Source organism: Takifugu rubripes, chromosome 8, assembly GCF_901000725.2.
Source record: "Takifugu rubripes chromosome 8, fTakRub1.2, whole genome shotgun sequence".
NCBI classification, from domain to species: domain Eukaryota; kingdom Metazoa; phylum Chordata; class Actinopteri; order Tetraodontiformes; family Tetraodontidae; genus Takifugu; species Takifugu rubripes.
In genome coordinates, this window is record NC_042292.1 from 328,394 (window position 1) to 353,181 (window position 24,788).

At 40.1% G+C, this 24,788-nt stretch overlaps 2 protein-coding genes and 1 long non-coding RNA gene across 8 annotated transcripts in view; 1 reads left to right on the forward strand and 2 right to left on the reverse strand.

The window, feature by feature from the left end:
- Positions 1–15,928, reverse strand: part of abat (4-aminobutyrate aminotransferase) — a 38,830-nt gene extending 22,902 nt beyond the window's left edge. Inside the window, exons 1-12 of one of the 6 annotated variants that reach the window (XM_029839762.1) lie at positions 15,765–15,928; positions 14,534–14,562; positions 12,880–12,956; positions 10,991–11,088; positions 10,877–10,906; positions 6,147–6,264; positions 5,813–5,862; positions 4,776–4,856; positions 4,306–4,398; positions 2,905–2,967; positions 2,644–2,707; positions 2,285–2,433 (exon numbers count right to left, since the gene is read on the reverse strand). In XM_029839762.1, the coding sequence (XP_029695622.1) occupies positions 2,285–2,433; positions 2,644–2,707; positions 2,905–2,967; positions 4,306–4,398; positions 4,776–4,856; positions 5,813–5,862; positions 6,147–6,264; positions 10,877–10,906; positions 10,991–11,088; positions 12,880–12,946 (813 nt within the window). In that variant the 5' untranslated portion in view covers positions 12,947–12,956; positions 14,534–14,562; positions 15,765–15,928. Of the gene's footprint in view, positions 1–2,284; positions 2,434–2,643; positions 2,708–2,904; positions 2,968–4,305; positions 4,399–4,775; positions 4,857–5,812; positions 5,863–6,146; positions 6,265–10,876; positions 10,907–10,990; positions 11,089–12,879; positions 13,039–14,533; positions 14,563–15,727 lie in introns of all 6 variants that reach the window. The other 5 variants (XM_029839760.1, XM_029839761.1, XM_029839759.1 and 2 more) reach the window with 5 other exon arrangements.
- On the forward strand, positions 14,208–17,417 carry LOC115250621 (uncharacterized). Its single transcript, XR_003889183.1, has 3 exons — positions 14,208–14,266; positions 16,964–17,188; positions 17,293–17,417. It is a non-coding gene; the product is annotated as an uncharacterized lncRNA (long non-coding RNA).
- A 646-nt stretch (positions 17,418–18,063) lies between these two features.
- Positions 18,064–22,891, reverse strand: unc50 (unc-50 homolog (C. elegans)). Its single transcript, XM_029839763.1, has 6 exons — positions 22,728–22,891; positions 21,354–21,622; positions 21,160–21,280; positions 19,707–19,846; positions 18,671–18,778; positions 18,064–18,448 (listed from the first exon to the last, which is right to left on the reverse strand). Exons 2-6 carry the CDS (start codon positions 21,619–21,621, stop codon positions 18,312–18,314), a joined length of 774 nt encoding a protein of 257 aa, XP_029695623.1. The 5' UTR covers position 21,622; positions 22,728–22,891; the 3' UTR covers positions 18,064–18,311.
- Between the last annotated feature and the right edge of the window lie 1,897 nt (positions 22,892–24,788).

The following is a 24,788-nucleotide window of genomic DNA, read 5'->3' on the forward strand; positions in this document are numbered from 1 at the left end:
GGAGAACTTTTTTTTTTTTTTTGCCGTATAAAGTGTAATTGCACATCCCGCGCGCACACACCACAGAGCAAGAGATAGGAAGTGCAGTGAACAAACCACCAAGAGACAACATGAAAAAATACTTAACAGTGATGAAAAGAAAGGCGGAGAGAGACGGAGATAATGAGACATACGAAAGTCTCCCGAAAGCTAAGACGAGGAAATATGACGAAGCATATATAGCGCTTGGCTTCACTGCGACTACGGTGGGAGACGAGGAAAGACCGGTGTGTTTACTGTGTCTAAAAATGTTGGCAGGACAGCATGAAGCCAAATAAATGAAGGCGTCACTTAAAGACATTACACCCCAGTCACGTTATTTCGGCAAAAACGTGCCGAATATTGGCAACAATCATCCCGCTTTGGTCTATATTTCTTTCTTTTTTTGTTTTCTTTAATATTAATAAGGATACAATGTTATGCAGAGGTGTACTTAAAACAATTTCATAGACAAATGATACTAATTATAGTCGGGGGGGGGCGCTAAATGTTTTCTTCTTCCTAGGGGGGGCGTAACAGAAAATAATTGAGAAGCACTGCTCTAGATGGTATCTCCCTAGCATCTACCGTATTTTCACGACCATAAGGCGCACTGTAATAAAAGGCGCAGTCTCAGTTATGGGTGCTATATCTGTATTTAAAACATACATAAGATGCACCATATTATTAGGCGCATGCTAAACCATACAGTAACAAATGACAACAGAAGTAAAACAGTGAGTTTCGACACATTTATTGAACAAAATATTCATTCTTCCGCCACAAAACTATCAAAGTGTTCATCTTCTGTATCTGAATTAAATAGCTGCGCTATTTTAATGTCCAACATTCCGAATTCCTCTTCTTCATCACCTGAATCAGACTCACCGGCCGGTTCATCCATGTTGGTGATGTGGCTGGGCACGGTTATCTTGTCGCGGCAGTAGGTACGGAAGATAGCCACCCTCTCCTGGTAATGTGCGAGCAGCCGCTGCGCAACAGTTGTCCTTGCACGTATGGAGAGATGTCGCCTCCTCATAAAGTGAAAACACCAAGACGGACCTCCTTGGAAGTGCTCAATGTCCATTTCTGCAGCAATCGCTTTGGCCTTTTGCCAAATGGTCACAGTAGAGACGCCCCTTCCAGTTGTTTGCTGTTCCACAACCCACTGTTCCACTCGGTCTTCCATCTCAGGCTGCCAGCTCACCTTGCTTTGTTCCCGCGGAAACTCAGCTTCGTCTTCCTCACTTGGCGCAGTTCATTTCCTTGTTTTCTCCACTTTCTGACCATGGACTCATTTACATTAAAATGTCTTGCACCTGCTCGATTGCCATTTTCAGCCGCATATTCGATGGCCTGCAGTTTAAAGTAAGCCTCATAGGCGTGTCGCTTGACCGGCGCCATTTTAGGGGGTTCTTACGCATAGGTGTGCCGCTAATTGATTGACCGTACTGCACCTACCAAAGGCACACAGCAGATTTTGGAACTCAGTCCACACACAAGGCGCACCATATTATAAGGAGCACCGTCGATTTTTGAGAAAATCTCAGTTTGAGGTGCGCCTTATAGTCGTGAAAATACGGTAGTCTCTCTGTGAGGAATCTTGGAGTAACCTTTGATCAAAATTTGTCCTTTAACTCACACATCAAAATAGTCTCTAGAAGTGCCTTTTTTCACCTGAGGAAAATCACAAGGATCCAGGTTTCTCCTGGAAATGATTAAAAAATGATTTCAACAACAAGCAGACTGCTTGTTTAATGTTTTACAAGCAGACTGCTTGTTTAATGTTTTACATTGTTTAATGTTTTACATTAAACAAGCAGGATGTCTGTTTTACATTAAACAAACAGGGCATATCCAGCAGGACAGCACTGATAAGTTTAGACATCAACTCTCTGGAAAAACACACACCGCTGCAATAGCATAGACACAAGTAGGTAATATATTATAGACCCTAAGTTATAGGCAGTCGAGAACTCTGTTGCAAAAGGAAATTTTTATGTTGCTGAGAGAGGACCCTATGCTTAACCTTTTAGGAAGTTTCAAAGGTCCTGTTCAAACCAACCTTTTTCTTAGGCACTCAAAAAAATGGAAATAAATGTTTGTTTCCTACAGAATGTGTAGTACAAACCTTTGGCTGATATTCAGATCAAATCTATGATAAATTAATGTAAAAAAAACCCCATGAAATTCAAAAAGGTTATCAAATTCTCACCACTCTATCTTAAGACACAGAGTAATATTTTCTGCACACAAATCTGCCTACCTCTTCTAGGCAGCGAGCTTCCTCTTGCCCATTTTCTCTAGTGAATTCCTCTAAGGGGTACTGCAGTCTGGGAAATGGGGCTATTGGCCAGTCAAATGATGGAACATCCAGTTTGTGGATTGATTTGGAGTGTGTTGTAGCCAAACAACCTTTAAGCGAGAGACCAAGAACTATCAATATAACATATATAACATACAGTATAAAACATTAGCTAAATAAGTTAAATATAGATGCATGTTTCATATCTGGACATTATACTGACAAAAAAATGTTTTCCTGGATTTTAAGCACATATGGTTTTAAAAAATTTCCAACAAAAATACATGTATAAAAGAATATCAGCAATGTATTTTATATACCCATGGTTCTCCCATGGAAAGCTCCCATGAATGATAATATACTGAGGTCCGGACAGCCTGGAGCCTAAGGCAGAAATTCAAAAAAGTAAAAAATAATAAATAAAAAACAAAGAATATAAAAAATACACATTTTGGATAGGTTATAGTATAGTATAGTATAGTATAGTATGACAGACAGACAGACAGACAGACAGACAGACAGACAGACATAATGAATACAAAAAAGTCCTACAATTTTAGAAGAGAATTTCTTTCACTCACCTGGTTTATCATGCATGTGCTGATGTCTTCATTAGATGGAGTATTCTTACCTCTTTCCTTGTTCTATGACAGAAGAAATTAACTTACTCCCAAGTTCTAAAATTATTTTGGAAGTCTATTTCTAAAAGAGGCTGCATGTCCCACAGTGAGCAAAATACACATTACAGGAACTTCCTGAAAGAAAATCCCAGATCTGGTCGATTTCCAACATAACACTTCATGTCAATTGTATTTTTTTTTAAATACAGTTGACACAATATTGCATAAATGAATTCAATTAATTAATAGATACTCATGGAAATAAGATTTAAGGCATGTGGACTGGTATTGCCAAAAATAAATGTAAAGCACACATCAATAAATTAATGCAGAGTGCACATCAGGATAAAAAATAACAGTACAGAAACATCACTGACAAAGTGAAATTACTGTGAAATTTGTGACACAAACCATAAATTTAACCTAATGACACAAAAGAGATCTATGATCTTGAAATATTAAGAAATGTTGCAACTGCACTTTGCTGGGGTTTCACTATTCCTTGAACGCTGTCTTTGATTATAGCACTCTGATTATCTGAAATGTGGTATGAAAGGTTTGTCATACTGCTTTTTGGCAGATGATGCCCTCATGCCCTACTGAGGAAGTTGGCAACCAAGTGTGAAACCAAATGCGAGGCCATGGTCCTCGGCTAGAAAAGGGTGGTTTTCCCTCTCCAGGTTGGTGGAGAGGTCCTGCCTCAAGGGGAGGGGTTCAAGTATCTCGGGGTCTTGTTCGCGAGTGAGGGAAAGATAGAACATGAGATTGATAGGTGGCTCGGGGCAGCCTCTGCAGTTATGCAGTCGGTGTACCGTCCCTCTATTCTAAATAAAGAGCTTAGTCAAAAGGCTAAGCTCTCAATTTACTGGTCAATCCATGCTCCCACTCTCACCTATGGTCATGAACTTTGGGTAGTGACCGAAAGGCCAAGATCACGGATCCAAGCAGCCAAAATGAGTTTCCTCCACAGGGTGGCTAGGTGCTCCCTTAGACTTAGGGTGAGAAGCTCAGGCACTCGGGAGGAGCTTGGCATAAAGCCGCTGCTCCTTCTCATTGAGAAGAGTCAACTGAGGTGGCTCGGGCAAATGTTTCAGATGCCCCCTGGATGCTTCCCTAGGGAGGTGTTCCAGGCATGTCCCACCAGGAGGAGGCCCTGAGGCAGACCCAGGACACGCTGGAGAGAGTACGGTAAATCTCTCGGCTGGCCTGGGAGCACCCTGGAATACTCCTGGAAGAGATGGGCTGTGTATGGGGTGAGGGCTTAGGCTGCTGCCTCTGTGAACCAGCCTCGGATAAGTGGAAGAAGATGAGACGAGACGAGACAGGACGAAGTTTGTATGGATTGCATCACTGTTTACTTACCCTATACCAGATAAACATTGCTTTGTAGGCATTTTCATTGGAGCAAGAGCCACAAGCCATAGTCTGAACACGGGTCATACCACTAGGAGCAACCTGATTAAAATAAAAGAGTTGACATTACATACTTATATACACACAGGGAACGCCAGTATTTCAATAATAATGCTTTTGTTTTGTTTATTATTTTTCCTTCATACATACTGATGAATATGAAATAGTATAATGAAGATCACTGAAGTGCAGACCTTCAGACTACATCCAAGTTACTTAAATAATTTCAACCCAGAATGACAAATTGAAAAATTAAGTTAGGCATATATATATATACACATACATACATACATATATACATACATACATACATACATACATACATACATACATACATACATACATTTACACATACAGTCTGAAAATAAGCAATGTTCACACATTTATAAAATAAAAATGTTTATATGCATGGTACTGACTGATAAAAGACTTTGAGTGATCTTGTCTGGAAAGTTGTGGGGCGGCAAGATTCCCAAAGCAGGACGGTTTACGAATGTACTCTAAAAATGGAACCACACAAAAACAAGATTTTGGTGAGTAAAAAACATTTAACATTTCCAGAGTACAATAACATGAGCTTTTTAACATAAGCAGTATTGTCTGAGAAGAAAAGATGCCTTTACCCGTTACCATTGCATAAATGCAATCAATTAATTAATTAATTAACTTTAATTAATAGATAGCCATAAGTAAAAGGTCACTTTTCCAATTCATTGTTGTGATATGTTGAAACAATTCTGCATGGTGTATTGAAAAGTAATTCAATTTGCACATACTGTGGCATGCAAGTTTGGGCACCCCTGACAAAAAGTTCTGTAAAAGTGAACAGTTCTTCAAATCCTAGATGAACTGATTCCCAAAGGGAATAAAGTTAAAGAGGAATATTATTTTTTTAAACAATATTAGTGAGGGGTTTTTTTTGTTGTTTTTACAATTTTATAATGAAACAGAGTAAGGAGCACCTTGAAAAAAATGGAGGAGATTTCAGCTCTCTGATTACTTTAAACAAGGTATCAATTTGGCCTATTGAGAGTGTTTACATTTCAAAATTTCATAGATGTTTGGTTTTATTTAAACTTAGCAAATGAGATTGAGTTTTGTTTAATCAATTATATGCTAACATTTTATTAAAGCTCCACTGGAACACAGACAAAAACTTTCAAGTAGCAGTCTGGGGCCCTAACTAGCCTGAATTACTTTGGATGATTTTGAGAAAATCACTTAATATATACAGTGCAGTCAGAATGTTTCCAGACTTTCTAACCTTTTATTCTAATAAAACCTCATGCAAAAATGTAAACAAAAAAGCAAATTTAGGAAAAATAACTACAATATTGTATTGACAAAAATACCCTTAATGTAAAATAAAAATACATCTTTTGGCTTGTGTGTGTGTGTGTGTGTGTGTGTGTGTGTGTGTGTGTGTGTGTGCATGCACATGCATTTGAATGCCTACCATATTGTTAGGGTTAGACATCAGTTTAAGAAGGGCTGGATGGTTGTATCCTATAGGAGGACAAAGTGGGAGTGGACATTGATGTAAGAAAATCTGTTTTTGTTGTGAAATTGTTTATACTGAACTTACATAATAAATATAAGAAACTAGTCAAAATCAACAATTTAACACGTCTTCAGTGACCAATTAAACACAACATTAGAATAATGAGTATGAATAGATTTATATGAAAGTTCAGATTGATCTCACTGCATGTCTACACTGATATATGGGTCAAGATGCAAGAAAGAATACATTTATTGTCTAAAACAGAGTTCAAAGTTTTGCTACTAACCAATTGGGATGGATGAGATCTGAGTGTAGAGGTCCAACATTCGGTTGTCGTCCACATCTACCAAGTAATTACCCCTGCTCTTTTCATAGTTACAAAAGAAGTTGATTGCCCCCACATTCTAAAAAGACAAATGAAACATATTAATACAGAATAGCATTGGTGACATTCATGACAGAGATAGGTGAATAGAAAAACATAAAAATCCAGTGCCACTAAAAAGTATGTGAACCATGTGGAATTTCATGGTTTGTCTGCTTTGCCATAAAATGTCATTTGATCATCAGATAAGTCAAGGGTAGTGAAACATATATTTCTTCAACAAAGAATCTGATCTTCATGAACAATCAGAAAAACCTCACAATGCTCGTTGGGCCCTCACCACAGTAGAATAAGGAAAGAGATCTACATGTAAAAATCACACCTGTCAAAATTTTAAAAATACACTGCTCCACTTTATTGCCTAGAGAGGAAAATACAGCCATCTTTTGTCAAGAAGAGATAAACATCTGTTAAGATTTCATCCAGTCCGCTGCTTGTCTCAGGCTCACCCAAGAGAACCTGCAGTACGGCAACGCACCGATCCCTATCAAAGCCAATAACCAGTAGGATGTTTATACCTAGGCATAATATTATAGTGTTATTAAGTGCTAAAACAGTTATCCCAAACAGTGGGTTGTTCCAGAGAAATAATGTCATGCCCTGTCAAGCAATTCTCTGATCAAGCTGCTGCGTGATAAAATATTGGCCCTTTTTTTTCTTGTTGCCAATTCTGCTTACATTTCACCTGTTTCCAACTAGCCCACTAATATGCATATCACCACATTACCTGTAACTTCAAGTGACACTTAGTTGTCAGCTCAGCAAACTATGCACATTTTTACTTCCTCAGTTCAAGACTCAAGGGGATTCTCAGCCAATTTTACATCAGGCAAAACAACCTCTTGTGAGACACTCCATTTTGGGGCTCTGACAAGCCCATCTTTCATTATTCTCATGGCTTACGCAAACACCCACAATGATAGTGTATCTTTGCATGTACTGCGGTTTTAAGTTTAGTTTTAAGTTTTTTAGTAGTGTATTGTGTCACCTGTCTTGTTATTTGGGATATTGGTGTTTGTTGGATGAAGAATTGATTCTTGGTGTGTTTGATTGAATAATTTTCTTAAATAAAACGCATACAGTCACATACAGTAACGGTCTTTAATAACAACAAAGATAAAAAAAATTTAAAAAACGACATTGTTAGAGACAGACAGCAGGTCAGATTCCCAGGGAGCAAATAGAGATGGACCCTCATAGACAGTAAAGTCTATTCTGGACATACAGGGGTAGGAAAGTTCTTGATTAACACATTTTTTTGGCTAGCTGGTCAGGGTGTTGATGAAAATAGGCCACCAGTTTGGTGTCCAAAATCTGGCAAACACAACCCCCAGACCTCTTTTCTGGACCATAATCCATCCCAGTCCACCTGGTACTGAACCCCCTCTCCCTGGAAACTCGCAAGTACTATGTGAGAGTGGGACTCGAGGCGGGGGGGAGGTTATGGACTATGATTCAGAGAATCAAATGCGCCTCTGAATGAGGGTGCGGATGAGTCTGACTGGATTTAATATATTTTATTCTGAGTTGAGGTCGGGTTGGAAGTTTCGGTGTTACAGATAGAGACATGGTGAACTAGGTGCTATCTAGGTTGTGTAGATACAGGAGTGTACAAGACATAAAGCTGGAGTCTGCTAAGTTGTAAGCACACGCAGCTGCGTCTAAGGGTAAGGTAAGTACATAAACATTGGTTAAACATAGGGCAGGTATGGTTGGTGATCAAAGGCTTCCCGACTTCCTGAGGATCAAGAGACATGGTCATGTGGGTCTTCACCCCGCATTGGGAGGAGATCGCTGGGCTTCAGCTGGTGGTGCTTTTGTCTGTCTTGAGAACATTTGAACTCTGAAAAGAAGCCTGCTGGTTGATCCTTTGTGTCGCTGATCTCAGGCAGCAGAATGAGCCAGGCAGCAGGCTATACATACATACTGTCTTTAACCTTGACGTGGCCATCCGGACCTGACCATCCCTTCCCTGATGGATGTCCATTATCCTGCCCACAGGCCAGAGCGCACGTGGAAGCTGCGTGTCGGCTATCAGAACCACCTGACCCCAGGCGAGCTGACCCTTGCCGCCATTTGGACCAGCCTTGTAGGCTTGGTAGGTAATGTTGGATGCAGGTTAACCGTAAATTGTCGGCTAGCACCTGGCTGTGTCCCCGCCGTCAGGTCCCTAGTGCACTGCTGGGGTCATATATGACCTGCAGCAGCGAAGAGTCATACTGTCCCATGAGCAGGATGTGTGGCATGAACAGGTTAGGATCAAATGCATCCGCTGAGATGTATCCAAGTGGTTTGGCATTCAGTAGCCCTTCGACTTAGCTGAAAACAGTGCTCAGCACTGGTTCCGGTACCGTTTGCATCCTGAGGATAACCCTGAGTGTGTCTTCACGGATCATACCTCCTGTTCCCAGACTCCTCTGAAATGTGGTGCCCTTGGGGGGAAGTAAATTAGAAGGAGGTCTTCTTTGCCAGCTGGTCCTGCAAGTCTGGTGCCATGCCCTTGAAGGCTTCTTTCAGCTCGTGTTCTCCCCCGACAAACTTGGTGCCATTGTCATACAAGAATTCGAACGGTATGCTATACCTGCCGATTAATCACCACAGGGACAGCAGGAGGGCATTCGTATTGAGACCTTCCACCATCTTGGGTAGACTGGCTTAGCACACAACAGATGGCAGTTCCGGCAGCCATGCTTGTGCCTCCATACTACCTCCTGGCTATAAAGGACCCATTGATGGCATCAGAGTCAATTTTGCGGTCCACCCCGTCTTTGGAGAGCCAAAGCTCAGTGTGCTTCGATCTGGCCTCCAAGGGAAGATGCTCAACCACCGCTGGAATGTTACATGTCCACTGCCTGAGGTTGAAGCCCCCAATAAGAACAGCTGTCTTAGGTTGTCAACAAGAGCTCTCACGTTAGTGGCAGTGTGGGTGCTGTGCAGGCAGCTGTTCACTTAGGAGTACTCCATGATCTCGACCAGGTGGCTTGTCTCCACAGTTGTCCTGAACATGGTGCTGGACGGTGTATTTGGTGCAGCAAGGGCTGCATGTGGTTCCGAACGGCAGAACCCGGAATTACTAGATGGTCAGCTCCTTCTCCTGGTGAGAGCCATCGCTGGGGAAGCAACAAAGCTCTAATTCTGAATAAAACAACAAGAAAATTTAGAAAGCCCAGGAAGAGGAGCATGGCTAGTGTGAGAGTCTGGTGTGAGATAGTGCCAAGCGTGTGACCACTGAGTGCTTGGGGAAGGACGGAAGTGGCAGAGGACCCTTTCCAAGCCCCAGCTGGTGAGCCACCGCCTGTCCCATGATGGAGGCCTCAGCAGATGAGTCAATCAGGGTTGCCAAAGTGTGGGAACCATCAGGAAGCAGAAGTCAGGCTTGTACTAGGGGACTCTGGGGCTGGGGAGAAAGTGTTGCTGGACTTACTAGTATCTCATTAAGGATGAGCAAAGGTTTGCCACAGAATGCCCCACAGTACTAACACATGAATGTCATCATTCCAATTCCTCTGGAGTGAGGTAGGTGTGACCCAGCTGCATGGGTTAAGGATCTCTGTTGGAAGAGGTAGGACAACTAAAACTTCTGGCTGCCTGCCTGGAAAGGAAGCATTCCCAGGTGTCTCTACCCCTCCCTCTCTTCAGTGATGCCATCTAGTGTTAGTGAAAAGAAAAGTGCAAAAATATCAAGCATCCCCACAGAATTCCATTTACTCTTGCTGGCAAGAGTCCAGAAATCAATGAGTAGTCAGCCAAAGTTCTTTCGCCCTGCTTAGATGCCATCAAGCCGCCTGTCCTACTTGATCTGGCAGATCCCAAGCCAAAAACCTGCTTCTCATCTGAGGAGTTGCGGAGTCCCATATCACCATTCTACACAGATGCCCCCCAGCCAGTCAGGTGGGTGAAAACAAATTCTACGATGGCAGGCTCAGTTTTGAAGGTGCATGGATGGAAGAAGATTTGGTCAGTAAGGCACTACAGGTTTCTGGAGTAGTGTTCCGGGGCTCCTATTTGGAGTTTTGGAGACTCAGGCAGCACTATTGCATCAGTGACAGGAGAAGAAGGCATGAATGAGCAACCATTAGTTGCTGTGTCCATTAGTAAGCTTGTCCATTGGAATCTGTCATTTATCTGGCTTCTGCCACGTCAGCAGACATCAACTGCTCATGCTGCTGCAGAATCTCCTCGATCTTCTTGAGGTGGCTAGAGGAGATCGATGATCATTTCTGGACATATTGCACTGACAGATTTTGCCACATAACCTCTAATTCAGCAACAGTCTTTTTTAACAACAAAAGATAAAAAGGACCCGAGTAAATACTCGTGGTTGGAGACAGGCGGCAGGTCAGATTTTCTGCAAGCTGACAACAGGAACAGGCTGGGTCAATACTACTTGAGCGAGCTGAGGAAAAATGCTAGGGAGGTATGCATACCAAAATACTGTGGCTGACTGCAAGTGAATTCAGTGCAGGTGTGTCTGATTGCAAGTGGATGGGTTGCAGGTGTGGCTGATTTGTGAGCTCTGTTTGGGCAGAGTGGTAAGGTAATGGAAAGTACTGAGAGGATGTAGAGAATGGCAGGTGAGGTGTGAGATAAATAGAAATGGTTAGAGAGATATAGATATAGGATAAACTCACTTGGATATCTCCCAGCTGTTTCAAGAGATCCTGCAGATATAAAAAATTTAACACTTACATTGGTGAATGTTGTGTTTTGGTCCCGTTGAAGATCTCTGTGTGTTTGTGTGTTACTTGTGAATGAGGACCAGGAACTGTTGTTTTCATGGAGGGTCCATCATAGTCAAAGTCCAAGTGAGTGCTTGTTGCTGTCTTACTGAAATATCTGTAGACTGGGGTAGAAATCATAGAACAATAATGTTAAGAGAGCAGGTACATCGCTGTCATCCCAGATCATTCACCCTACATACCGTATTTTCACGACCATAAGGCGCACTGTATTAAAAGGCGCAGTCTCAGTTATGGGTGCTATTTCTGTATTTAAAACATACATAAGGCGCACCGTATTAGGCGCATTCTGAAACATACAGTAAAAAATGACAACGGAAGTAAAACAGTGAGTTTCGACACATTTATTGAACAAAATATTCATTCTTCCGCCACAAAACCATCAAAGTTTTCATCTTCTGTATCTGAATTAAACAGCTGCACTATTTCAATGTCCAACATCACAAATTCCTCTTCTTAATCATCTGAATCGGACTCAACGACCGGTTCCGGTTCAGCGTTGATTTTGTGAAAGCTCTTCCAATACATGAAGACGCCCATGCGTCTACAATCCACCCGCATATGGTGGCATAACCTGCCCGCCGCTGCCTCATAGTCTTTGTGAAGGAGTGTTCGCCTTCCGCCATCCAGCGCTCTGTCTGTTTCCGTGGCAGCCGAGAACCACGGTGAACGACGAATTCTCGTGCCCCGTTGTGTGTATCACCACCGTGCCGGTCCCTTTTTCTCCACTTAGTGGGTCAAAGGGATGTTAAAAGTCAGAGGGATCTCATCCATGTTGGTGATGTGGCTGGGCACGGTTATCTTGTCGCGGCAGTAGGTGCAGAAGATGGCCACCCTCTCCTGGTAATCCGCTGGCAGCCGCTGCGCAACAGTTGTCCTTGCGCGTATGGAGAGATGCCGCCTCCTCATAAAGCGAAAACACTATGATTGCTTGATTGCCATTTTCAGCCGCATATTCGATGGCCTGCAGTTCAGTTCGAACTGAAGAAGCCTTCTGGATAGAAGGCGAAACGTCTTCAAGAGAAGAAACCCAGTCCAGTTGACAGAGAAAACTACCTTGGATACAATGACCTGGATGATTGAGAATCTACACAGACATCATTTTAGGGGATCCTTACGCGTAGGTGTGCCGCTAATCGATTGGCGGAGCATTTACCATAGTGCACCCACCAAAGCCGCACAGCAGATTTTGGAACGCAGTCCACACACAAGGCGCTCCATATTATAAGGCGCACCGTTGATTTTTGAGAAAATGTGTTTTAGGTGCGCCTTATAGTCGTGAAAATACGGTAATATACATGCGGGGTTAAACAAAACATCCATTACACTGCGCTGTTAAATGTGTGTGTGTTATTCAAGTTCCTTTTATGCAGTTTTTTTAACAACAAAATGTGATTCCCTTAACAATATGCCACACTTCACTATTGTGAAGTTAAGGTTAATCCTTTAAATTGTAAATATATTTCCATGATGTCAAACTGTTAATGAATAAATATTTGGTGTATAAACAGTTGTTTCTTTAATTTGTGAAATTCAAAATGTAAAACTAAATGTAATTCTTTTTTTTTCATGTTTTAAAAACAAATTGCTCAACTGGGCCATTTTTGTTTTAAACACATAATTATCTATTCCATGGACATTTAAATAGGAATTTACTTTGCAGAAGGGCTACATCTATGGGATACTTCTTCGTCCTGACCCGTTTCAAGAGACTATATTTAAGAACATAGGACCCACACATTCTAAATTTGATGAATTTAGTGGTAGAGCACATGTGCAAGAGTAAATTTTATTATTAGTATAGATTTTGCTGTCTACAATGGTTGGGAAATTTTTCCATACAGAATGTCTTGAAATGTGTGTGGGGGGTTTTAAATGAAGCATGAGGCAATTACCTGAAGCGCCGCACCAAACGTTCTTGAGAGATTTGCCAAAACAATTGTTCATCAAAAAAGATGCCATGACAAAATTGCTGAAGAACAAAAATGAGAAGCATTAAAAAAAATAATAAAAAAGAGGCCAAAATTGTCCTTGTGATCAATTCACCAAGTCACCTACAGAAAGATATTTAGAATAAATGAATCTTATAAATATAAGAAAATTCAAAGGAAAGAAAATCAAAGGAAAATATTCTGCTGTTTTCTTAAGACCAAGAATAACAAGATAATTCCAGTTATCGCCTTTCACAAAGAAATCTCTGGAAGGCCCCACATAGATACATGTACAGGGACACATTCATTCATGAAAAAAGAGCACAGAACATAAAGACAGTATCCTGGCAACCCATCCTGAACTGGATGGAACTGGTTTGGAGTATTGGAGTTATGCAACGCTGCACTTTAACAGCAGAAGGACTGGGCAAAGTGTCTTTATGATTAGGCAATGGAGGGTTGCAGAGGAAAAACACTGCATTTGAAGTTATCCTGACACTTGTGTTTATTCTGATGATAAGATATGTTTGCCAAATTGCCTTTTTTGTTAATCTGGGATTATTTTTTGAGCACCATTTTTTATGACTTGTGACTTTTATGACGTTATGACTTATAAATGATTCCAAATTAAGTTAAAAACACCATAGATATTCAAATGTAAGTTGCAGTTAAATGGCCATGAATTTTGTTACATCATGCACTGCTAGAATGGGAAAAAAAACAGAAAAGTAATGAATTTTAAGAGGTGAGGCTTTGCACATCCTTGAAAGTTAGCACTTTCACTTAATGTTTCCTAATTACATATGCTTTTTTTTTTCCTCAGCAAGATTCCCTTTAAAATTATCAGTTTGCTAGTTTAATTCTTGTTGAGATAGACAAGTATTTAGCAGAGACTAACAAATGAGGTGCCGTAATTTCCAGACTATAAACCGCTGCTTTTTTCCTACACTTTAAACACTGCGGCTTATTCTACTATCACAACTATTGTGAATCAGTCATTTTTACTAACCCTCATCAACATGGAAAATATTAGAAGAAAAGCATATGATGCAGCTTTTAAGTTAAGAGCGATCACTCCGGCGGTTGAAGAAGGAAATCGAGCTGCCGCGCGTAATCTTGGCATTACGGTAATCAATGGCGAGAAGGTGGAGACGCTACCCTGAAGAACTGATCCAAAGCAAAAAGACAACAAAAGCTTTTAGACGTAAACATCGCAGGTGGCCCGAACTTGAAAACTTCCTGGAAGACTGGGTCAACACACAGAGAGCAGGCGGCCACGGTGTTTCCGCTGTACAAATCAGACGGAAGGCAAAAGCAATCGCCACCGCGATGAAAATAGAAGATTTTAGAGGTGGGCCATCGTGAGGTTTTAGATTGTTTATTGTTTGAGTAAAAGAGCATAAACAACGTGATTTGTGTGTAGCTAATACAGACATATATTTCAAGGTAGCTGCATTACAGACACCGTTAGAAGAAAAAAAAGCCGGTAGAATATATTTGTTTATGTTGCTAAGCGGATTAAATTAAAAGAAAAGTTAAAAAATCCTCACGTGATAAAAATTGGATTTAAGGTCTCTGTATAAACATACAAGTGAAAAGAGTGGCTGTTGTTTCTTACCTGTCTGTCACTCGTCAGTAACTCGTCTCCTACAGTAATAAAAACATATACCGGTACTGAATGTTTTCAATCTAATTTTTCATATTACTACGTGGGATACCTGCGGCTTAAAATCCGGTGCGGCTTTTATAAGTACAAAATTGATTTTCTTTCTAAAATTAGATTATGCGGCTTTTAATTAGGTGCGCTCTATAGTCTGGAAATTAGGGTAATTATTTAAAATGGTTGATTTTGGAGATGGCTCGGGTCATATACAATGAATAGGACATGTTGCATTCTCTTACTCAGCAGATAGTTCTGTGCTCCAACACTAATAAAGGTAATCAACAGATTGTTTGAAGTTATGTAGACCAACTAGATAAACCAGATTGCAGATGGATTTAACCCGTCCCATGAGGAAGGTTATCAGTTCAATTTGAATGAATGTCCCAGAATGACAAAATGAAGACTGAATTTTATAAAATTTTGCTATAACACTTGAATTTTAGCTCGGAAACCTTTATTTCTGTCAATCATCTTTGAGATGTTCAAGGGGGGACTTTCATATTCTGTAGTCAACACTTTTTAGGTAGGTAATTTTAGGATTAATTTTCTAATAGGGCAACTAAGTGCTTTTTGGACAATACAAAGTGCTAATAAAAATCCAATGTAAATATTTAAGAAGGTAGGTTTGAGTCTGGAACACAACTAATACGCTGTAAGGCACTGGTAAGGGTGTGCAAGCTATGAAAATTAGGCAGTGAACCCGAACCATGCAAAGGCAACTCATTTTAAATGTCAATCCCAACATCGTCGACAAGGAGCACAGAAAACAACCGCAAACGAGGAGACCCGGCTTCCGCTGAAATCAAAGGATGTTTCGTTTTATCAGTCGAGCCGTGAAATCCGAATTCCCTCTATTCATTCATTACGGTGACCAATGGCGTTATATTTGAAGACAATTTGGAACAAAGATTTCCCTTGATCGCCATAAATGCATCGTGACTTGTGTAGTTTATGAGAATATTGTTGGGGGGGGGGGGGCTAGACTAATGAGTGCATCTGGAAACCGCACATGAAGGCATTGTTATTCGCATGTCACATAATCAACATAATAAACGCAACGGTCTAGTTTTAATGAATTACGAGGCACCTGGTGTTGAAATTAAAAACCGCAGCCCGATGCGTTGACAGTTAAAAAGCAAAATCACTCACCGCCGGCTGAATGAATGCGATGTCAACGGGTAGTTACCTCAAGCAGCTGGCAATTCAGTCTCGTCTTAGAAAAGCGATGTCACCACGAATCACCCGGTAATTGCAGAAACCCAGAATTATACAAAAGAGAAAGGCAAAGTCCGCCTCCTCCTGATCTTTCTTCTTCTTTTCCATTTGGCCGTGTGCTAAACAGCGCCAATGTACATTACTGCCACCAACTGCGACAGACTTGTGAAATTATGAGGCAGGGATATTTTATTGTTTTAATGCTTGGTTTGTACTGATCACCAATATAAAAGTAGGGAACAGTAGGGTGCGTGACTTCATAGCTATTTGACGTCAATCGCAAATAGCGGTACTCACAACCGACAGCATGAAAGACCCAGAAAGTCGGGAGCCATTAACCCATGACCATGAAAACCTCTGATCCACTCACCTCATTACAGACATAAGAACGCGTAGATTATGTAGGTATCTAAAGATTAGCTAGGACCAAACCATGAACAAATATTAAGATAAAGTTTCACATTATCTAATCAGAAACTAAACAGAGCCCATTGTTCCCCAAACGTTTTGGGTAACAAGATTCTTTTTCTCAGATCTGAAAATGATGAATATTAGCGTATTCACAATTATACTTTGTCATTAATATTCGACATTTAGTCTACTAATTTAGCATATGCACAATGACTTGATTACAGGACAAAGACAGCCATTGGGAAGGCAATATCTACTCAAGATTGACATTTTCAGACACTATTATGCATGGCATAGAAAGTGGATAGAAAATCAATCTTCATCCTCATCATCTATCCATACTCTGGACAATTGGTTTTGTGTCTTACGACACTGGGCTGTAAAACACCAGATTTCACACTCTGCACTTGATGATCCTGTAAAATTAAAATCCCATGGGAACCCAGAAGAGCCAGAACCACAAGATATGCCAGGTCAGCCACAGTATTGGAAATGAGGTGTGTCCCGTTTATGGAAAACAATCAAAAGACAACTCACACATTACCCCGTGGAGACACTCAAAGAAGTAAACACTTTGGAGTTGTCTCAACATCGATGGTGTTCTGCGGTTCAAAAGAAGCATGAACACTCTCTACACTATATAAATATATAATTATATAAATATGTATAGAATATATTCAGCCCCTTTCAATGTATACTGCTTTGTTCTGTTCCTACATAACTCAATTGTTTTCTCTTCCCATATATTCATACACCAAGGCAGACCAAAAGTGCCTGCAGCTGATGGACTCGTCAAAATTCAAGACCAAGGCCAACTCTAGACCGCAGAAGCACAGATGCCCAAAATGATTTGACAGCGGAAGGAAGACTTCTTCTATACATACATTGTGTATAAAATTGACTTTTTCCAATCCAGTGCACAACATGTTAGCTTTTACAGATGAATCTGGTCTGATGGGGTGGAACACGTCCAAAACTACACCTGTGAGGCCCATGGATAAGTTCAATTAACTATCAATTAACATTCATGTTAAATAACGTTGTGCATGTCACGTGACTGATCTTATGCATTTATGTGGCATTTTTAGGTCAGCGGATTTCTCTGCCTTCATGTATAACAACATAAGCTTATCTTCTGCAAATACCATGTATGAGATGCCTACCATAAAAGAACATTCCCATCCTCTGTCTTTTTAGTTTAGTCAACACCCGCAAGGTATCCTTTTATCCTGGGGTGTCTTAAAGCCAGTTTTGGCAACCAGCCAGTCATCTGGGATCCCATAAATTGGTCTTCGCATCCCCGGGACCCGCTTTAAGGTACAGTGACTGTGACTTTTCCATTTCCAATTTCCATGATGGGGCGGTTCATACTTACCCGTTTTAATAAAACTCAGTCATGGCCACAATTGCGAAAGGTAAGTATTTTTGTATAACACCTAATGAACCCTATCACCACATAGTTATAGCACCCGTAACCTGCCTAATAAGGGGGATTGATGCTAGGTTTGATGCAGTGGGTGCAGCCTAACAGTCGCTCGCCACACATACGATTCAATAGCTGGCTGTTCTGCAGGAGGGAAAATTATGTTACAACAGTATCTTCTCTTAGGCATCATAGGAGGTAAATGTGGAGCCACACACTACACTACAGATGGCTACAATAATGTCCTACATAAATGCAGCACACACTAGTCATTTTTACACCTTTTGTGCAAATTATCTCAATTTCAGTGACTCCAGTATTTGAGTACTTCAAACTAATGTATCTGTGAGAATATTTATTCCAAAAAATAAGTGCCTGTTTCCAACCATCACTTAAAATGGGAAGATGTACTATATAATCATCATAACAAAAACAGTTATTTTTATAATGACAGAAGATCCTTTAATAAATTACATGACCACACAATCTGGATTTTCATGTAAGTACAATTTTACACTTAAGACACATTTTAAAAAAATGTCAAATAGATGATGAACACAGATAAATAGTACTTACCTAACTGTATATAAACAAACTGTTCAACTTTACTGAATAATCAAGCTATTGGTTTATCTCAAATGTCATTGCCTTATTGTTATGTCCAATGCCTGGAGTGAACAGGTCCTACTGGACTCTGTACTTGTAAAACCAGCAGAGGCCCTGCGTGAAATTCCACCCCAGGGAGACGGAGAGGATATAGACGAGGCCAAGAAGTGCAAAAGGGTAAAGGAGCACAACGGTGTTTGTCAAGAAAGGTAGAGCTGTGTGGATAACAGGGGATATTTATTAGCACAGCTTCAAATTCCTAATTGGCTTAGTTGTCAATTATGATGTTTTCTTTTGATCAGCAGGCTAACAAGAAAACTAAACAAGTTGAATAAAAATCAAACACCAATATGAAAATACATATCCAGAAAGGGCAAATTGACAGTAGTATTTTGTTTTTACATTTCTTAATAAAATTCTATATGAATAGAACTTACCATTATACCCCAAGAATGTGATGTAGAGATAATAACCTATGGCAACCAGCCACAGAGTATTGCCAACAAAGTAACCCAGGAACCAGTCAGAGTTTATGACCACAATATCTATAACATGCAAAAAACACAAATGTAAAAGCAGTGCAAATTTAAATAAGATATTGTGGTATCGGCTGTATGGGTTGGTCTATTTTTGGTGTTAATATACAATGATCAGTCATAACAGAAAAAACACTAATTATGTCTCCATTGTAGCAACTGGAATATATTAGCCTTCAAATAAACAGCTTTTCCATTAAGTGAATGTGTTAGCAGATGACAAAAAGGCAAGCATAAGGATTTTAGCAAGTTTAGGACCAAATTGTGACAGCCAGATGACAGGGTTGGTACATTTCCCAAAACTGGAGCTCTTATAGAATGTTCTTGTTCTGCAGAGTTCCAGACCTGTCGGATATGGCTACGCCAGCAATGGCATGTGAGCATCAGAACTGGACCATGGATCAATGGTAGAAAGTAGCCTAGTCGGATAAATCACATTTTCTTTACATTTTGTGGATGGTTGGATATCTGTGAGTGCAAGTTTGAATGTGATCCTTTTTTATTTCCAATTCATGATGATAGTTAGAAGAAGGGGGAGTAATAGAAAAAGAGAGAAAATGAAAAGGAGAGGGAGAAGAAGAAGGAAGTTGTAGGGTTTTCTGAATAATAAGAAGGTTCTTTGTGCTTTATCTGGCTCACTCAATGTATCCCCATGGTTTGACTGGTAATTAAGATCTCTGCCTTTTGACCAAGCTATTTCTTTACCATGACATACCAATGCAAAAGTCAACATTATTACTGATGATGCACTGATGATGTTGTTCTCCCATTCCTTTACTTCCTCACTCAGTCAACGGTGTATTACACTGTATAAATGAATAACTCAAAAAAGACAAATTCCATTCCACATTCCATTGTCATCCTGTATTTGAAATCAAACAAGGACCCTATTGTATAATAGCATCAGACGGACCTGTAGTGAACATGTTTTACTCACGGTTGATGAAAAGAAGCTGCAGGAAATGAAGGATGACTAGAAGAGGATAGAAAGCATTGAGATGAACATCAAATGCATAGCCCCACTCCACATCAAAGTTTCTGCTTGGATGTTTCAGCAGGTACTGGTTGGTGATGAGCCTGGAATATTTTACATCAAAAATTACATGCATTTAATTTCAATGTATTGATATGGATTTAATGGATTTGTACAAGTACTATATTAGCAACTTTTTGACAATATTGAGGTGTTCCCAATGTCATTTTTTTATTTTAAAAATCCAGGTTTAAAACATTCTCTTTTCATACACATATAGCTATGTGTTGTAAATTGTGTTTTTTTTCTGAATTTTATGCCTTTACTTCTAAAGTGCATACCATAATTTCCGGACTATAAGACGCTACTTTTTTTCTACACTTTAAACACTGCGGGTTATTCTACGGTGCGGCTTATTTATGGTTTTTTTCGTGGCACTCTATCACAACTATTGTGAATCAGTCATTTTTACTAACGCTCATCAACATGGAAAATACTAGAAGAAAAGCATATGATGCGACTTTTAAGTTAAGAGCGATCACTCTGGCGGTTGAAGAAGGAAATCGAGCTGGCGCACGTAATCTTGGCATACATTACGGTAATCAGTGGTGAGAAGGTGGAGACGCCACCCTGAAGAACTGATCCAAAGCAAAAAGACGACAAAAGCTTTTAGACGTAAACATAGCAGGCTGGCCGAGTTTGAAAACTTTCTGGAAGACTGGGTCAACACACAGAGAGCAGGCGGCCGCGGTGTTTCCGCTGTACAAATCAGACGAAAGGCAAAAGCAATCGCCACGGCGAAAATAAAAAGATTTTAGAGGTGGGCCATTGGGGAGTTTTAGATTGTTCATTGTTGGAGTAAAAAAGCATAAACAACGTAATTTGTGTGTAGCTGATACAAACGTATATTTCAAGGTAGCTGCATTACAGACACGGTTAGAAAAAAAAAGCATTTACCGGTAGAATATATTTGTTTATGTTGCTAAGCGGATTAAATTAAAAGAAAAGTTAAAAAATCCTGACGTGATAAAAATTGGATTTAAGGTCTCTGTATAAATATACAAGTGAAAAGAGTGGCTGGTGTTTCTTACCTGTCTGTTTGTCACTCGTCAGTGACTCGTCTCTTACGGTAATAAAAACATATACCGGTACTGAATGTTTTCGATCTAATTTTTCATATTACTACGTGGGATACCTGTGGCTTAAAATCCGGTGCGGCTTGTATAAGTACAAAATTGATTTCCTTTCTAAAATTAGATTATGCGGCTTTTAATCAGGTGCGCTCTGTAGTCTGTAATTACGGTATTTAAATGTTGAGCAAATCAAATTAATGATTGGATCAAATTAATCGGAAAGATACTTTGTAATATCGCAAACATATTTATTTGCCTACATAAAAATCACAGAGGATACTTACCACATAATAGTTGATATAAGCAGACCAACTCCTATGCAGTCAACAAAGATTACCCACAAAAGCAGCTTTAGGGTCTCCAGGAGTCCCATGTCAAGCACCAAACCAAAGCCTACTGTTGAAACTGTAAAGAAAGGATTGAAATAGACAAAAAAAAAAATTGGTGCAACTAGACATAGCCTTTGTCACATTCTTACCACACAGCCAAATGCTTAACAGGACTAGGAAAGCAGGATCATCCCTGGCCCACTGGTCTTTTGTCTGTTTCCTGTAGTGGAAGTTTCGGTAAACTCGCTGTGGTGATGTAAACAAATAAAACATCTGCCACAAGGCAAATTCGAAGTCCATCTGGTGGAAATGAAGCAGTCGTCTGAGGTATTTGTAGCGCTTGGCTCCAGCTGTGTGACGTGCAGCATCCCTAGAACTGAGGGTGCAACTGTTTTGTGTCGAGGTGGTCGGCAACATACTGAAGATGGGGTAAGAGAAGACATAATTTAATTATAAAGAACACTATATTTGCATTTGGAAACAAATGAATTGAATTTAAGAGAAGTGTCAATATGGCAACATTAAGGTAAAATTAATACAGTACCATAAACAATTAGTATATATAGAGTGTGACATTATATAATTACAGAATCATAATATATAAAAAGTGTTGCACTTATTATGGTTCTCTAATTCTGATTCAGAAAGTTGATCCAGGCTTGTGTTGTCCAGATATTTCTTGTGGAAGATGCAGTACAAGTAATTAATTTGACTATTTTCCCCTTATTCTCAAAAGATAATATTTCTTAGGCATCCTATTTATCGCCCAACATGAAATCAGCTTGACATTTAGACTCAATGGCTCTAAAAGATATAATACAGAAACGACTGGATACTTTACATCCAGAAAATTTAAAAAGGATAGATAATGTGGATTGTCTCACTTTATTTGGTAATTAACAGTTTTAATGAATCAATCAATCTTTATTTATATAGCGTCTGTTACAATCCAAATTGTTTCTAGGCGCTTTACAGAATCCCAGGGCCTAACCCCAAACAAGCGACAGTGTCAAGGAAAAACTCCCCTTTAACAGGAAGAAATCTTGAGCAGGACCAGGCTCATATAGGGGGATCCTCGTAGAGAGAGAGGAGAAGGGGGAGGAGAAGAGGGGAGGACAGGTAGAGGAGAGAATAGGCAGAGAATAGTTTGCCACGAAGAGAGGTAGCGATGGGAAATTTTACTTCCGTGCTAAGACACACTCTTAAAATATAATACGTCGCGGAGATATGTCATCATTTCCGTGACTGCACTGTCAACGTCAATTCTGACCACCCCACACTAAACAATATCACACACGAAGCTTCTAATGATTAGTTATACCTACATTCGTTTTTAGATTAACTACATTCGAGTCACAGTACTTCCTTTTTGTTTCTGGGCGAGAATCGTGTACACTTTATGACAAGACACAATTAGCATATTGCTAACTAGTTTTTAGAAACGAAGTGATTTAACATGCGTGATACTGGGAATCACATAAACAACTGTAACAGCAACCTTCAAATGATGCTCTGCTCCTCACCTTAAAGCACTTCTTTATACTTCTTGTTTAAAACAAAGCAATGGGTCGCTTACTAACAAGTCTAGCTACGGAGTTTTCAAAACACGCCCCTACAAAACACGCCACTAAAGGGCTGAGTATAGTAGAGAGTTCTTCTGCTTCTTCTTCTGCTGCTTCTTCTGCTGCTGCGTCTTCTTCATGGGAACAGCCTGTGTTTGTATTACCGCCACCTTCTGGACTGGAGTATAGAGCGGAATCCTGAAGCCTAACCCTGCTACTGAGCGGTACTCAGCGGTACTTTATTTCTTTTAAGCATTTCTTTTAGTCTGACACTGTACCTGGTACCCTGAACAGTGGTAAAGGACATGATCCACCACTTCCATCAACCCACACTGTTCACACTCTCCCGTATCGTGCTTCTGTGTCATAAATGCCTTTGCCAGCTCCTTTTTATTTCTGACTGGACTATACTTTTAATCTCTGCTTTGATACACATTACACCCATTGGGTCGGATTCACGAAACGTTCTTACGAACAAATGTGTTCTTAAATCCCATTTACGAACATTTTACGAAGATTGTGGCATTCACCAATTTCTTCTTATCCTGGATTTATGCGTAGGTAAGAACAAATCCTACGAACACTTAGGAGTACTCTTACGCACATTTCAGTGCCGACATGTTGGCATGGTTGTGTTTTCTTCTCTTGTGCAGTTCAATAAAATTCAATATTACAATGATAATTCTGTCATATTTATTTATTTGTTTATTTCCTATTTTTTGTGATTTACGGAGAATTTTAAAATTACGTTTGTGCCAATGACTTAACATTAATCAACCAAATTGGAAACCATGCCAAAACTGTCTTTTTATTTGATTTTATCTTGATTTATTTTATTAAATCATCCCCAATCTGGCCAGCGATGAGATGTTTAGCCGCATGTCATTGCTTCGTCGCTGGCTGTCACGGTGGTGCCCCGATAACCAGGTGGCCTTTATAGACAATTGGAGCACCTTCTGGGGAAAACCTGGTCTGATTAGGAGAGACGGTGTCCATCCCACTCGAGATGGCGCTTCTCTCATTTCTAGTAATCTGGCTAATTTTATTAGACCCAAAGTGACCTGACAATCCAGGGTCCAGACCAGGACGCAGAGTTGTGGTCTTACACACCTCTCTGCTGCTTCCTTAGAACCCTCATCCACCAACAATAACATATTTAACACTATAGAGGTAGTCTCTGTTCCACGGTTAAAAGTTCACCAAGCACAGAGCAGGGGAGCGGTCAATCACCAAAATCTTATTAAAATTAATACTGAAGCACAAGTTGGAGAAACTAATATCACAATTAAGTGTGGACTGTTAAATATTAGATCTCTTTTGTGTAAATCCCTGTTAGTGCACGACCTGATAGCGGATCATCACATTGATTTATTTTGTCTTACTGAGACCTGGCTTCAGGAGGAGGAGTATGTGAGCTTAAATGAATCTACTCCTCCTACCCATCTTAATTATCATATTCCACGGGTTACTGGTCGAGGAGGGGGAGTGGCAGCAATCTATCACTCCAAGTTATTAATTAATCCCAGACCAAAACATAGCTTCAGTTCATTTGAAAGCCTGACTCTTGGCATCACTCATCTGAACTGGAGGACAGAAAAGCCACTTCTGTTTGCAGTTGTATATCGGCCCCCTGCTGGGCCACATTCAGAGTTCCTGTCTGAGTTCTCTGACTTCTTATCTGACTTGGTCCTTAGAACGGAAAAAGTCATTATCATTGGAGACTTTAACATCCATATGGACGTTATAAACGACAGCTTTAGAAATGGCTTCATTTCATTACTTGAGTCAGTTGGTTTCCTCCAGCAGATAAACCAACCAACTCACAGCTTTAACCACACCCTAGATCTCGTCCTGACTTATGGTGTTGAGGTAGAACATGTGTCAGTGTTCCCTCGGAACCCAGTCCTGTCAGACCACTCTTTGATCACTTTTACATTTATGATTAAGGATTCTTCTATGCTCAGAACAAAGTCTTACTATAGCAGATGTCTCTCAGATAATGCTGTAGCTAAGTTTAAGGAA

Coding starts and splice junctions, on each gene's coding strand:
- unc50 (XM_029839763.1), bottom strand. CDS start 21,621: ATGTTGCCGACCACCTCGACACAAAACAGTTGCACCCTCAGTTCTAGG. Junction 21,281..21,353: donor GTTAAGCATTTGGCTGTGTG/GTAAGAATGTGA, acceptor CTTTCTTTACAG/TTTCAACAGTAGGCTTTGGT. Junction 18,449..18,670: donor CACATTCTTGGGGTATAATG/GTAAGTTCTATT, acceptor TTATCCACACAG/CTCTACCTTTCTTGACAAAC.